The following is a 15,924-nucleotide window of genomic DNA, read 5'->3' as shown; positions in this document are numbered from 1 at the left end:
TCAATTCTACTGCGGCGAGACCTTGCTCTTCCTCTGATTGGCGAGTGGTCGTTACTATCCGTTCGTCGATTGGTTGAGGTATCACTGTCAGCCAATCACAGACCCAGAGAGGCGGGTTATGACGTAGCTGCAGTAGGATTCGTAATATGTGCTCCGCGTCGCGTAAAAGACGCCAACGTCTATTTTCCGGTGACGTAATCAATCTGCGTTCAAACTTTTGCTGTGTAATCCATCCACAAGCGAGGCTTGAAGTCACCTGCTCGTTCAGGGAGTTTTTATAACTATCTCACTTCAGACTGAACGCACAGAATGGAGTATTTAATCGGGATACAGGGACCAGATTTTGTCCTCGTCGCCGCTGATAATGTTGCTGCCAGCAGCATCATTCAGATGAAACACGGTAAGGATAGCGCGTTAGCTTAGCATTAGCGCATTTGCCGGGTTACTGAAGATGTAAAATTCAATTCTTTCAATCTGAACTAAACACAGCTTATGCTTTATATAAGTCCTGTTATAGACGTGACCATGAAAAGCTTTTCTAACGTATACCAAACGCGGAATCACTCGAGTGGGTGACACAGGCTAGCTATGCTAACAGTGACAAGCTAAACCAGATTAGCCTTGGTTCTTAATTTAGTGTTTTTCTCTTACAACATTCCGTAGAATTAGTGAAATAACCTCATTTACATCAAGCATATGCGTCTTAGGATCTTCATTAAAGTGTAGGTGATGCTAAATTACACAAATCTGTTCCTAACAAAGAAAGTGAAAGTAATTTTTGCTTGTCATTGCTCACTGTTGTTAGTCTGAGAAGCATTGATATAGATAAGTGTTGAATTAACCCTGTGCGTAGGAGTTATTTGACTTTTTATGTCGTGCTGATATTATTTGCTTCATGGTTTTACCCCGTATCTAATCGCATTTTAAATTCAACTGGGCTTGCGTGAAGTTTTGAGCAAGTGACAAAGTAAGACATAATATGACGTGCGTGACTGAGCATCTTCCTCAAATAATTTAGATTTTTTTGAATATTAAAATCACGTCTCTAATGATATCGTGCCATGTAAGGAAGTCATTTAATTTCAATTATAAAAAAACTTAACTTGTGTTTTGTCGTTTGCAGACTATGACAAAATGTTCAAGCTGAGTGAGAAGATCCTGATGCTGTGTGTTGGAGAAGCAGGGGACACGGTGCAGTTTGCAGAGTACATCCAGAAAAACGTGCAGCTCTACAAAATGAGGAACGGTGAGGAGGAGCTTGAATGTGGAGATCATCTGCAAACCTCTCCATCCTCCCTTTTCACTATGTCTTCTTCCTCTTCTCGTGCCTGCCAGCTCCATCTCTAACATCCTTTGTCCAACATGTCAACCATTTCTCCTCAGCATGTCTACAAACCATCTATAGCTTTAGCTCTAAAGCAGTTAACAGACTTAACATTCATCTGGTCCATTTTTCCCAGCCAAGATGTCTTATTTATTTCTTCTTCCTCCATTTTCCAGTTAATAAATGAAATAATTTTTGCATAGAAATACACTAGGCCAAGATAAAGTGACACAGTCATCATCTAACGCAGCGGTGTTAAACTCATTATAGTTCAGGGGCTGCATACAGTCTTGAGTGGGTTGAACCGGTGGAATAAAGCCATAATAACCTTTAAGTTTAAATGTTACGCTTTATCTTTGCTGTGGTTCAGACTATGCGTGATGAAAATGTCTGTTTTCACCAAATCCAAAAGGATAGTACAGAAAATGCCTCCAATCTCAACTTGAAGACAATTTCAATGAAACACTCTGGTGCAAAATGCAGTGTCCATAAAACTTCTCCTGAAGCTGTTGCTTTATGCATGTTTTCTCACTCAACATGGCTTTGAGGATGGTTTGATAACAATGGCGTAGTTTCATGGCAGCATCACTGATATTTCAGCTTGGGTCTCAATGTTTGGTTGGTACTCTCAGAAATGATTATTCTAATTACAAAAAATTTTTTCCAAGTGTTTTCTTTGAAGTTTTTTCTAATTTGCTTGTTGGTTCAGCCGGATTATAGCTCCTTGCAGGCTGAGTTTAGCCCAGAGGCTTTATGTTTGACATCCCTGATCCAATATGTGATTAAACACAAAACTTTCTAGCAGTCAAATATTTCACCAATAAATAATACTACCATCAATATATATGTAGCACAAGCAGGTATATCCCAACAATGTCAACCCAAGTCTTCACTTAAAGTGGTTTTCAATGAATCTACCTGGGCTCCAGTATTTGCTAAAAATGCATTTTACGCCACCTAAAAGTCTTTTTGTCTGTTTCAGGTTACGAGCTGAGTCCAGCAGCAGCAGCAAACTTCACGAGAAAGAACCTAGCAGACTACCTCCGAAGCAGGGTAACTTTCCTTTTATTTACTACTGAACTATTGAACCACACTTACTATTTTTACGCTTCTGACAACAACAGCAAGTAGCAGTGAACACAGGTAAGATATACAGTGTTGGAATCAATTCTCTTCTAAATGAGATCTTTTTCTCTTCATGGCACGTGTAAATGTCAAATACAGAATCTTTTTAATGTACACAATTTTCTTTTTTCTTGGCATTTTCTGTCAAACATACTAAAGATTCTCTCTACATTGATGCTCCTGCTGTCACAAACGAGGCCAAAACCAGCAGTTAATACTTTCAGTACTGTGAAGTGTGTCTGTAGAATTAGTACTTATAATTCATGTTACAAATGTGTGAAGACCAAAAAGACACTTTAATATCTAGTTGATGGACATTAAGCTCAATGTCTCATTTCTTTTGTACTTTTGGAATTTTATAGATATTAAAATTGGTCAACGATATGGTGCTGAAGGAGTAAAGGGTTGAAATAAATGAAGTGGATCCTAACTTCACCCGATTAAAGATGATTAAATAGATTAGAACCTTTCAAATTGATTGGATCCTTCTTGGATCAAATGACGCATTTATCAGAAAAAATCTCTTTTTTTTGTTGTTTATTTCTCTCTTTGCTTTCTCGTTTGTTGTTGTTATAGCAACCTATTCCTCTTGGCACCGGTCTTAATGGAGTGTTTATTCTTTACTTTGGGTGCTGTTAATTAGCTTCACATAAAGTCGTGGTTGTAACCTTTATTTCTGAAGCCCTGGAAACATTCAATCATTTTCAATATCCTATAAAACAAAAGAGGAATAGGTTATCTTTTAGAAGATGTTTTCCTTGTTGTTTCTCAGCAAAATGCTCTCATATCATTTTAACATCTTTCATCTTTAAAGAGATTGAATTGTCTGTTTCGGGTTGTGACAGGAAGTCTTTAGTAAAAACCGCCTCAAACACACTGAATAAGTGACGTGATTCAGTTTTCTACTCTTTGTCTTTTGATAATGTTACACGCCAAGCCTTTTCAAATAGTCCAAGAATTCCTTTTGCCTTTCGTTTTCCGTGAATATAGATTTAACACTTTCAGTATCAATGAATTCACTTTTTATCCCCGACCTGATTCACCTTTCTTGTTTTTTGTGAAACAGGTAAAGAGTAAAACAAAATGTTTTTGTAAAAAACACGTTTTTAAATGCGAAGATAGGATTTAAAAAGTTAACTTGGTCAGCTAAATAAACGAGCCTAAGTTTGGATGAATGAACTAGTCTAGAACTAGATAAACTAACCGAGAGCTCCATAGATAAACTAGCCTCTCGTTGGCTGAATGAACTCGTCTGGAGTTGGTTAGATAAACTAGCCTCTCGTTGGCCGAGGGGGCACATTATCCCCGGTTTTTAAACACGTGGCATTAAACTATAAAAAGAAGTCCTCGTTACCATAAACATTTAATGACATTTTGGGGAGGAATCCAAAAGTACCACAAAGTTAGTTAACAGTGCAGCAGTTAGTTAACAACTACATGTTGTTTTCCTCAATACTTTTTGTGTGATATCTGATTCTGTGCAGCTGATCCTTATTCGTAGGCAAATAAAAGCAGACATTATTATTCACAGATAACAAGCCCAACACACTCCTCAAATGTAAATTTAACTCACAAACACGAACCATCTGCTGCTGTATTTTCTCTTTTTTTCTCTCTCTGACCTGCTTCATTCTTTCTTGACGTGTTTACCTGCATGTCTTTCTCTGCTATCTTTGTATATTCTCTTATTTAACTCATTAATCCCATGTACCAGTGGCCACCCTCTGATTTAGGCACATTCATCCCGGAGTAATGGGTGAACATACCTATAAATATTTTAATTTCTATTTTAAATTAATTACAGCCCTCTGCCAGCATTTGCAATCTCATTTAGCTTTAGGGAACAACTGATAAAAATCACCTTCTAATTCCAGCGAGTTAAAGTAGCAGTATCCACAGCGCACATTCAATTTCAAACTGTGCTTCAGTTTCTGCTTGGAATTCAATACTTTGTTTGAATAATAAGAGTTAAAAGGTCCTAATGTTTGCCTGGATGACACGACCCGGCTGCGATAGCTGGAGAGAAGTGGCATCGCTGGGAATTGGCTCCCAATCCACGTGTGTTTGTGTCGCTATCATCCAGCAGATACATTTTGACAGAGCCAGGTACATTTGCCAGCTTGTTGTTGGATGGTGACGGAGGTCTCTTTCTTTCTCCCCCCTGAGATTTCCTCACAACACCTGAGCCTGCAGCTCAGGGTTTTTTTTTGTTTTTTTGTTTTGCTTTGCTTCTTTTCGTGGTAGCTTCCAAATGAACCAGAGCTTCTTTATGTATTTAGGTCACATTGTTTTTCTCTATTTGTTTGATTAGTTTCATTGGTTAGGAGAAGGGAAAAGGTCGTTTGAACCTCATTTTAACTGTAAATACCAGAGAGAAATTTTAGCCCCAGAACAGTTTTTTCTGCCAATCTTAATACATTTCTGATCTAGTTCCACTTTCTTAATATAAATAATACTACTGTAGTCTATGTAATGTTAAAAGCTCCTTTTACAGCGGGTTGGTTTAGCTTTGAACAATCTAAGGACAAAAACTGTCCAATAAAATGATAAACCAGTAAACATAAATACATGAACCACCATGGATCACAAAGGGGTTACCAAATGTCTGTATAAAGAAAAATAACCTTTAGAGAGAATTCATAAGAAAAAGAACCAAGGAAGTAGAAATTAAATACAAAGAAATACCAAAACAAAGTTAATCCAGATTAGCAGAAAAGAATACTATTGTGAAATAAGTAACAAATGTACTATGAAAGGAATATGAGGTCTGTTAACTAACTCTGAGTACTTCAATACCTAGACAGTATGGATGACATAGTTAATAATAATAGCAAAATATTCAATTTTTTAATTCATGTGCAAAATGAAATTATTCCAATAAACACGTTTGGAATCAAAACTTCCTGAATGATGTATCATCTTATTTATAGTTTTATCAGCCTACAAACCCTTGAGTGCAGTGTTTCTGAAATGTCATGAATGAATGTCGATTTGGCAAATAACGAGGAGTTAAAACCAAAAACCTGAATTAAAAACATTGACCGATTAAAAAAGGGCTATAACTAGTTCAATTAGAATAATCACCACTTGAAACATTTCCAATCAAACCGATCCAGAACATCACAAACCTTTATTTTCTGCCACACAACAAAAGACATTTCGTTGTCTTGATTTTCATCCGTCGTCGTAAAGTTCTGTGGGCAGATTTCACCTGGGATCACGTTACATTTTTAGATTTCAGACGTACCAAAGTGCTTTTAAAGTTTTGATGCTTCCACAGAATGAAACGTTCCGTGTTTCGGACATTGCAAAAGACCGTTGGACATTTATGTTCTTCTTCAAACATTTTCCACACTGATATGTTATAAGCTGACGTGTCCCGCGTCCAGAGAAACATTAGATTGTTCATCTTACAAGTTTTTGAATTGTATCGTCTGTGGTTTTTAGGTTAATGTTGCTTTCCTTTTTCTGGTGCTCGTACTCGGGAGTCGAGAATCATTAAAGTGGTGCAACTTTATTAGTTTTGACTCTTTTATTTAATAAAATAAAACCCCTGGAAAAATCCCTTTGGCTTTTTGCTGAGAGAAGTAGGACGTTGCTAACTTGTACAAAACGGTTTCATCCCTGTAGCGCTCCTCGCTAAACGTCAGCGACGACTCTCAGGCTGCCCTTTTGACCTGTTTGTAATAATCAATGATCGTTTTGCTTGGAAAACACTTTCGAATGCCCCAGTGCACTTCCCCACTGTGTTGCATGGATCAACGCTTTCAAATCCAAACATAATCCAGCTAATTTTATCACATATCGCTGCCTGGAATCGGACTTGTTGTCGCGGTGTGTTGCGCGTCTGCGTCTCCGCACGCTGCTCTAATTTGTTAAGAGTAGTGCAGCCGCTGCCTGTCACAATAGCAGAAGGGTGAAAATAATTACAAAAAACAATTAGTGTGGCAGAGAAGGCAATGTGGGACACATCGAACGGGGGATGGGGGGGAGGAGAGAGAGGGAGGGGGGGTGCTGGAGGTCCCTGGGGGGCGAGGGGGGGGGGGGGGACCGGCAGGCCCAGCAGACAACACACACACACACACACTCAGAGGATCATCTCCATCCAGTCAAGGTTGCGGCGCATGTTGCGGAGGATAACATTTATATTCATGCCTCGGCGCGAGCTGCGAGTCTACGCTTCTTGTGGTGCCTCACGGTGATGAATCCGCTTCTCGAGCGCAGGCTTTAGTAACGCTGCGTTCTCAGGAGTGCTCAGAAAACTGATGCTAGAGCACTTTCTGCGCTGCAGCCCACACCTTCCTGCAGCTACGCTCCTCTCACATTCATCAACCTCAAGAGTACAAGGACATTTGCAAATTATGTTGTGTAAACAGGTTTATTCTTTCTTTTTTGGAACATCTTCACAATTTGAAATATGTAAAGAAATCTACATCTACTTCTAACTGCACCTGCCAAGAAGCAGCTCATTTAATATTGACTTAAAGTGTATTAACAGTGCATGGAGAATATAAAGCTTTGACTTAAAGGCTAATATATTAGAATATAATAGAAAGGTGAATTTCCCCATAATTTGATAGAGACTAATTACACTTCACTACACATGAAGTGACCTATTTCAAACCTTCTTTTACTTTAGATTTAACTTAATTGTAAGTAATTAAAAGATACAACATTTTAAAGTTTAGATTATTTCAATAGTTTTTTTAATGTATTTGCTTAAAAGGTTTTTTAAACGCTTCAAGCTTTTAAGTTCATACCATGAGCATGAAAATAATTTTAAAATAAGAGTTTAAAGACAGTCTTATGTATTATTTAAAAATTTAAATATTTAAAAAAAAATCTATATTGTTATTTCAACATGTTTTTAAAGTAATTTTAAAAAGATTTTATATATTATATATATAAATTTCTAAGATATGTAAGTTGATATTCTTACATTATAGCTCAAATTATTATAGTTCAATTGCTTGGTTAATTTTAATAGGAAATAGTTTTTTTGTCGCTTCAAGAAAACTGAAAATAAAATGCACATGTTTGGCAAGGAGCACTGAAAGCTTTCAAATGGAACATTTCACCTCAAATACATAAGAATTGTTAAGTTATCGATTATTAATCAAATGGTGACACATTTGTCTGGATTGACAAATAATGGACACTAAAAAAAAGTCAATTTCTTATGTTGAATAATGACTAAACTTTATCACAACTTTAGGAGAAATAAAACTCCCAGCATTCAGGACATACGTTGTGGTTGAACTTTGACCTCCCGGGCCTACTTTCTCAGACATAGATTGAGGCGCTTTGTGGACTGAAACAAAATGAAATGTTTAAAAAGTGCCCGTAGTCCAACAGTGTTCTCCAGCCCCATCTGAGGGAAATATTTTAATTAATCTGATTCAATCATCACAGATTAAAGTTCAGCCCAGACAGAAAGAGCAGATAATGATCTGATGTCTTTTTTTTTTTTTAAATCATCTTCTTACTGTACCAAAAAACTATATTGTGTGTTCCCGCTGCCATGTCCAGAGCCCGAGGTTAGAAAGCACTGACTGATAAATGAATCCGTGGTATATTGTTAATTCTGATGGCCTTATTCCTGCAGGAGAAATTACAGACGCAGTCCCAGAGTCTGAGCGATGTCATATACCCCAGTGACTGCAGACCTCCGGGAGGTGTAGTTAGACAAACTCAGTAGAGCATGTCAGCTCAGAGTAAACCATACGACTGTACGTACCAGCCCCGCCGCTCAGAAAAACAACCCTGCTAACCTCTGGAGTCCCGCGTTCGCTCAAGCTTCAGAGAAGACGAGAGGGAGAGAGAGAAAAGGAGCTAGCGGGAAGCGGCAATCACCTGAGGCCTCGGGTCTGCTGCGTGCACGGCGGTAATGATACACAGGAAACTCGCCACACAACAGAGAAAGTTTTCAGGGGCACAGAAAGTCGTCATCGGCTCGCCTCCTGTCTGTTTTACTTTCCAGCATCGTGGATTCTATTAAATTGTGCTTACGATGAAAAGTCCTTAAATTAATAGTTGTAGCATGCTAGCGTCATGTAGAAGGGTCAAACACGAGATGAACTTTATACAAAACAAACTCTGAGATGAGACAAGCTTTAAAAACTGCACAGTTGTTTCCTCTCCTACGAAGCATTAGCAGCCTGATACAGCATCAATATCTGGCTCGATCTGTTCCTTTATTGGCCTCGGTGAGGCAGCATTAGCATACTTTAGCTTTATACGACATGCTAAGTGAGGACACGGTGCTTCTCTTTACCTCAGTGAGCTAGCATTAGCATAATCAATCCTGCTACCGCGTTCTACCGTACCAAACTCTGTTTACTGCTGCCCAGTAGCATTAGCATGCTTTAGCCCGATACATTCTGCTACCTTACCGCTCGCTGTGCCTCTTTTCACTTGAGCTAGGTAGCATTAGCATAGTACGACCAGATACCATAGGCTATGTTACCACACCGTTTTCCCCCCAACCAGGTTGTTTTGGCATAATTTGCTGGATATATCAGGCAGACAGTCGATTTCACGACAGTTCAAGTGTTTTTTGGTTTTTTTTTCCTTTCAGAAACGATTTGTTTTTACACAGCAACATTTTGAAAACGGTTTCCGTTAAAGGCTCAAATACGCAGCGACTTTCCAAGCACATCGATGCCACAACACTCTTGGGCATGCTCAGGTGATTGCGCAATACGCAATACACTTCGGCTTCGAGCCGACGTGTGTGTGTTTGTACAGTCTGCAGACATGATTATTTACATTTGTTTCGTGCAGTGTGAGAGGCTGGGACTACTAAAGATTGTTGAAATCGCACAGTGTGGGGAAGGCCCAGCATGGAAACCAGAGCGAAGCACAAAACAATGACGTTTGCCCTGTTGGTTGTTTTTTTAATGAAACTAGACACGCATGAAGGAGAGAACAATCCACTTTAAACATTTACTACAGTAGAACACCGACATTCTACTGGACAGACACCCAACTTGGAATGTTTTTACGGTGACAGTCAAAATAAAAGTACCGAGTCCAGGAGAATATGAACTGGGAGTCATAACACGATGGAGGAAACTTTGTTCTGATAGTCTCTACTGAGCATGTGCAGAACTACTAGTCACTATGGCCGTAGTGTGCATCAGCAGTAGCAGCGTTTCAGAAAAGTTGAATTTTCAGTGACTCCGACCGACGAGGTCAGAGACGATGAAAGCTTCACTTGAAAACAGTGAGGTCAGATCAGATCCAGCAAATCTACCAAGCAGTAACCTTTAACTTACTCCTTGGTGTATATTAATGAATTTCAGATACAAACATGGTCTTGCTTTTGGTATTTGGATTCCATTAGACAAGTATACTTGAGACTTGGGTGTATTTATGTGTGAGTGTGTATTTCTGGCTCGCAGTGGAAGCACCTGTTACACTTCTGCTTATGTTTTAATTGGTGTGTTTTATTAGAATAGCTATTAGTTTTATCATTAATTTATTACATTTTTATCATGATATATTCTTGGAATGACCAGTGTCACTCTTTTTCTATATAAGGAACATTTTCCAGTCTTCAACAGTTATCCTCGGCGCTGCAGCGATCTACAGCTGGCTCCATACGGCTCCGTGAAATATTTTTGAGCATGGGCACACAGTGGGCACAAATAATTACTGGCGCCATATTGCACGCTTCTCCCCTGCTCCTGCACAGATGAACAATTAATACAGCAGATTGAGGAGAAATGCCAATAAAGAGAACATGCCCCGGGGCAGGGTGCAAAAATAGGGTGAGGGGGGGGTGGTGGTGGCAGGAAGGGGGAGGCGGGAGTGCTGGAACGTACACGAGGAGAGTTTGGGGATGAGTTTTTTAGCAGCCTGACCTTAATTTGTCTCACAGCCAAAACAGTTTGATGATGTTTGCTTTAATTTACAGATTTATTGTAAATTTGAAGCAGGTCGGCTTCGCTTAAAGACGAGGAATGGCTTCTGGAAAGTACTCGTAAATCCTGCTTTTTTTAAAGTATTTTTACACGTTTCCTTCATTCGCCGAGTCTTTACAAGGTTATCCAAAGTATTACAACTTTAGTATGTACTAAACATTTCAAAAGAAAGCTTGCGATTATGCTTTTACATGCAGGGAAACACAGATCAAACAACCAGTTTGATTTACTGTGGTAGTTTCCTCCAGCTTAGTCCTGCTCACAACACATCGGCTTTTTAAAAGTCACTGAATTCTAGGTAATATTGTGGATACACCAATAGTGGTATTGGGTCCGTTACTGCACGGAGTACTCCTGCTGGTGAACGCTCCCCCAATAGATATAAGAAAGTACAACACCACCAAACAGAGTTAGCTGAATACATTTTACTGTAATAACTTTGTAAGCAGCTGTAAAATGTATTAAATCTCAAACTGTTAAAGGTGCAACTGAAAATGACTTTACGGACCTTTTATTGGGAAATTTATCTTATTTGACTTTTAAATTAACTGTTGTGAATTGAAGCCCAAAGTGTATGAGGAAGAGGATTGTTTATTAAATTGTTTGTCTATCTGTATTTATCTTAAGTATGGAAGATTGCACTATATATCCAAGGTTAATAAGTTGTTAATATTTGTACATTAAATTGTAGGACAGTGCAATGTTTGGTTATTTATGCACCACGAATCGGATTGTAATATCGTTAAACAACACTGCAGCGTTACAGATATTTTAGTCGGGAGTACTTTAAAACAGTTGGATCCAAATAACTGAGTCAGTTTTCATTAACAATGGCTTCTATTCTTGGTAAATTGGTCAAATGTTATTGATTCGTCACTTCTTCTTTAGGATGAAGTGAGCAAACGGTGATGGAGGAGCGCAGGATGGAGAGATGTGTTTTTGTAGATTGTGAGCGTTGAGGTCGTCTGCCTGTGTTTGGGAGTGGCGGCGTGGCGGGCGGGGTGAAAGTCTGCCTGTGTTTGGGAGTGGCGGCGTGGCGGGCGGGGTGAAAGTCTGCCTGTTGTTTGGTGTGAGTTCAGGTGGCGGGGTTAACAAGGTGCCTGCTTCCCTGCGAGGCGGCGTGGGGAAGCGAAGGAAGGGTTATTTTCATGCCAAGACCATATTATTGTTAGATTGTTACCACTGAGACAGCTGTGGGGGGGTGATGATGTCGCCACTGGGGCGTTCACGACCCACCGAGGAGTTAAAGCACACACACATTAAGATATTCATCCTGAGAATCACGCCCTCACAAACACATTGTTTCTGTTTCTCACACGTGTGTTTGTGCGCGTTCGTCGTTAACACCAAACTAGATCACTAAAGCGAAACTCCGCGGGGGATCGTATTTACCCCGGTGGCAAACGCGAGAGGACAGGTGTGCAGGTCGGTTCGAAAAGTGTTCCTTTTTAATAAAAAAAAAAAAGATAATTAAATAAAAAAAACACCAGAATTTAGGCCACAAGTTGTTTTAAAAACAGGAGCTGGATGGAAAAGAAGAAGAGGCTGCGAGCGTAAAAGATGTAATTTGAAAAGAGGCAAAGAGAGGGAGAGGAGGTGGAGGGGGGAAGGGGCAAGAGAAACGACTTTAGAAGTTTTAATGAGCCCTGGCGTTACTCCAGGGCACAGGGTGATGGAGGGGGGGAGGAGGAGGAGGGATGGAGAGGGAGGGAGTGATGAAGCTAGCGACTCCCAGCAGATGTCACACTGCTGGTAACGCCCTGGCTGCAGACCGCAGCCTCCTCGAATGTCCTGCCATTCCCTCGCCATCCCTCCATCCCACCTGCATCCCATCATCCATCCCACCATATATCCCTCCCTCCCTCCATCCACACACCTCACCCCTCCATCTCCTCCATCCACCTCCCAGCACGTCAGCAACCAGTTGAAAAGTGTCACTAGATTGAGAAGTTGTACTTTTGAGGTCTATTTCGAGGGACACTCCGGTGAGGGCGTTCGCCTGCCAAACGTTCTCACCTCTAATTGGTGAGAAGAAACTATTTAAGTGCAGGTAATAAACAATTCACTCCGTATTTCCATGTGACTCTCAGTGAGTTTTCTTTAGATTCTGCTGCTCGTAAAATAAAACATCTAAAGGACTTTCAGCATAGTTTCATTCTGATTATTCACTCAAATGGGCCTAAAAACTATAAATCTGCAGAAATGATTGAAGATCAGCTTGATTGATCTGATTCTTCCTCCACCAGCTTCCAATCCTGGATTATTAACTCTGCTGATGATAACAATCATAAAATCTGTAGAGATACTGAGGAAATGCTCAGTTGTAAGAGTTTGAATGAAAGCACTCTGCTGCTCCTTTTGTTCCTAAAATTGTTGACGCAATCAGCTTAGTTGAATAATCTGGATGTGAGGATGATCATTTTCATCCACACAATCATCCAAGTTGGATTAGGTTCTCTTCCTGATTAACTGCCATATTGAATGAAACTGGAGAACCTCAGTTTGATGGATTTGGGTTGATCACTTTTAAGGCAAATGTTTGAAATGTTTTACGTTCCTGGTTAATATGAAGGAGGATGTAAGTCGTGACGTGACACGAATGTTCGGAGCGTTTGATGAACGCGTATTTCAAGACGTCAGCTGATCTTCTGTCATGCCGATGTATTGATTTTAATCTCTTTAGTGATTACAGCTCCAGCAGGCTGAAGAAACATCTAATATACGTATTTTAAAGTAAATTAAAGCAGAGCCGGGAGAGAGACATGTTGAGTGAAATCGAAAACAGAATATTTGCGGCGGAGTCACGACACTCTGGAGAAACATTGTTCTTATTGGTCATCTACTGAGCATGTGCAGAAGGAGTTGCTACAGCAGTGGTGTGCATGGCGGTGTTTTTAGAAAGGTGGTGTTTTCCCTCATTTCTCCGGAGACGATGTTGGAGCAAGTTAAGTCTTCCCTGTTTGTTTCTTCTTTGTCTCACTCTGAACACTTCGCCTGGACTTTAATTCATCATTTCCTATCAGATTTACTTGTATGTTTACTTGAAAAATGTACGTTTTGATTAAACGAGCTGGTTTTAAGCCGAACTCGAGCTCCAGTCATCATGACTTTGAGTAGAAAGTTGTGTAAAGATTGAGATGCAGGCTAAAGCGTCTTCCTCCTCCTGTTCAGACTCCGTACCACGTCAACCTGCTGCTGGCGGGCTACGATGACGCCGACGGGCCGGGTCTCTACTACATGGACTACCTGTCCTCGCTGGCCAAAGCCCCCTTCGCCGCCCACGGCTACGGCGCCTTCCTCACGCTGTCCATCCTCGACCGATACTACAGACCAGGTCGGCACAGAAACGCATCATAAGTGTTTTGTTTTTATCCTGATTCCCTCTGGTGTCAGTCCAGATATTCCAACGACTCCAAACATCCAGATTCTTAAAGGTTCTGTCACTTTTTGTTGTAGATCTGACTCGAGACGAGGCCGTGGATCTGCTGAAGAAGTGCATCGAGGAAGTGAGTTCTTCATGGTTTATCACTGCATCATCAGGATGTGCAAAGTTCATCTAAGTCCACTTATCTTTGATTTAAAGGAAAGTTCCAGCAGCTTGTTGTTGTTTACATAAAGTAAGAGAAGTAAAAACCAGTTGGTGAGTAATTAAGTAAATTAGTGTCTAAATGAGTAAAGAGGTATTTAATCTACTAAACTAGACAGCAGATAAACAACTAAGGGCTAGTTTATAAAAAAGTGAACAAGTAAATAAACAGGAAATTGAGTATTTAAGTAAACTTGTAACTTAGTCTACACAACATTTTTTGAAGTGGAAACGAAAACTTTAGTAGCATTTTCGATGTCCGTTTTCACGACACTGATTCTCGCAGCCACAGTCTTCGTGAAACGGGCAGGATGCAGCTTTTGGAAAACGCCGATACTGCACATGCTCACTACTGCACATGCTCACTACTGCACATGCTCACTACTGTCATAGGAACCAGTAGTTCTGCACATGCTCAGTAGACACAATCAGAACAAAGTTTCCTCGTGGTGTCATGACTCCCAGTCAGTATTCACCTGAACTTGGTAGTTTTATTTTGACAGTCACCATAATAACAATCCACCTTGGTGGTTTTATTTTGACAGTCACCGTAACATCAATCCAACTTGGTTTTATTTTGACAGTCACCATAATATCAATCCAACTTGGTGGTTTTATTTTGACAGCCACTGTCATAACAATCCAACTTGGTGGTTTTATTTTGACAGTCAACTGTAATAACAATCCAACTTGGTACTTTTATTTTGACAGTCACAGTAATAACAATCCACCTTGGTGGTCTGTCCACTAGAATGTTCTCCCAGTGTTATTGTTTAGAGCTCATTGTTCTCTGCTGTGTGTGTGTGTGAGTGGTTTCCCAACAAAAACAAACCACAGCGCCCACTAGTGGCCCAACATGTAAGCTACATTGTTTTCCATGTTTCTGTGGAAACAGACTTTGTTTTCAAAACGTTACCATGTAAATGTGAAACTTTTCTTAAAGGGAAACACACGAGGCCTAAATACTTGACCAAGTCAATCATTTAACAAAGGGGGAGTTATAAACATAAAGTAAATAAGTCAACAAGGTAGTGAGTCAACGAGTAAATAAACAAACATGTAATTGAGTAATTAAGTAAACTAGTACCTAGATAATATTAGATATGAATAAAATGGAATTGAGTAAAAACCTGAGTTTCTAAATCAGTAAATGAGCTAGTGAATAAATAAAGTGAGTAAACAAGTAAAATGAAAAAAAATAAAATAATTGCAGTGAAACTATGAAACTAACCTTTGTAATTTCTGTTTGCTTTACTTAATTTTTGGGGGGTTTGTTTTTTTAAAAGCTAAACAAATAAAAAAAATAAAAAGAGTCACATTCATGTTATTACAAAGGTTAGTTTAATAGTTTCACTGCAATTTAAATCCATTAAAAAGCAGGTACAGGTGAATTAAAACATCTCAGTACTTTAAAAGACTAATGATTCTTTTCATGGTTTTAAAGTGCAGAAATGTACCTGATGCATCCGAAATCACTTTAAAAACACGACTGAGTGCAGAAAAGACTTGACAAGAAGGAATCAGCATTATTTTTATGTATGTAGGAAAAGTGTGAGTCTTGATTGAATCCCGACACGAACTGCTAATCAGTTCGCAGCGTATCAACAGCAGGAGACGAGAAGCAGCTGTGTGGTGATCACACTTTACCCCGCCTGAAAGTGACAAATAACCTCCATCATTTCTCCGTCTTCAAGCTGAACAAGCGCTTCATCCTCAACCTGCCCTCCTTCACCGTGCGTTTGATTGACAAGGAGGGCATCCATGACCTGGAGAAGCTCACCCACGGCACCAAGTGAGCGCTCGCCGCGCCACTCCGGTTTTTCTTCTCCTTCTTTTTGTACCGTTGACCTTCCAATAAAAAGTGACACGCAGCGTTGAGATTCCAGCTCTTTGTCCCCGTGGTGTTTTCTGTGTCGGCTCAGAGAAAAGGGAACAGCCTCCTGGCTGTGTACTTTTACACTTGT

General features: G+C 39.8%; 1 protein-coding gene across 2 annotated transcripts; it reads left to right on the top strand.

The window, feature by feature from the left end:
- Positions 1 to 191: 191 nt before the first annotated feature.
- Positions 192 to 15,845, top strand: psmb2 (proteasome 20S subunit beta 2). Of its 2 annotated transcripts, none has more exons than XM_080484658.1 (6): positions 192 to 400; positions 1,124 to 1,246; positions 2,307 to 2,377; positions 13,546 to 13,708; positions 13,831 to 13,880; positions 15,655 to 15,845. In XM_080484658.1, the coding sequence occupies exons 1-6, from the start codon at positions 310 to 312 to the stop codon at positions 15,754 to 15,756; spliced, it is 600 nt and encodes a 199-aa protein (XP_080340784.1). In that variant the 5' UTR covers positions 192 to 309; the 3' UTR covers positions 15,757 to 15,845. The 2 variants fall into 2 exon arrangements, 1 of the variants encoding a protein (XP_080340784.1); XR_013936162.1 differs by having other exon boundaries at positions 197 to 400; positions 13,831 to 14,627; positions 14,672 to 15,845.
- Positions 15,846 to 15,924: the final 79 nt, after the last annotated feature.

This window comes from Lipophrys pholis (genome assembly GCF_963383615.2).
Source record: "Lipophrys pholis genome assembly, chromosome: 17".
In the NCBI taxonomy this organism is placed as follows: Eukaryota; Metazoa; Chordata; class Actinopteri; order Blenniiformes; family Blenniidae; genus Lipophrys; species Lipophrys pholis.
Note: the sequence above shows the minus strand (reverse complement) of the source record. Positions and strands in the feature narration are given on the sequence as shown.

Coding starts and splice junctions, on each gene's coding strand:
- psmb2 (XM_080484658.1), top strand. CDS start 310: ATGGAGTATTTAATCGGGATACAGGGACCAGATTTTGTCCTCGTCGCC. Junction 2,378..13,545: donor CAGACTACCTCCGAAGCAGG/GTAACTTTCCTT, acceptor CCTCCTGTTCAG/ACTCCGTACCACGTCAACCT. Junction 13,881..15,654: donor TGAAGAAGTGCATCGAGGAA/GTGAGTTCTTCA, acceptor TCCGTCTTCAAG/CTGAACAAGCGCTTCATCCT.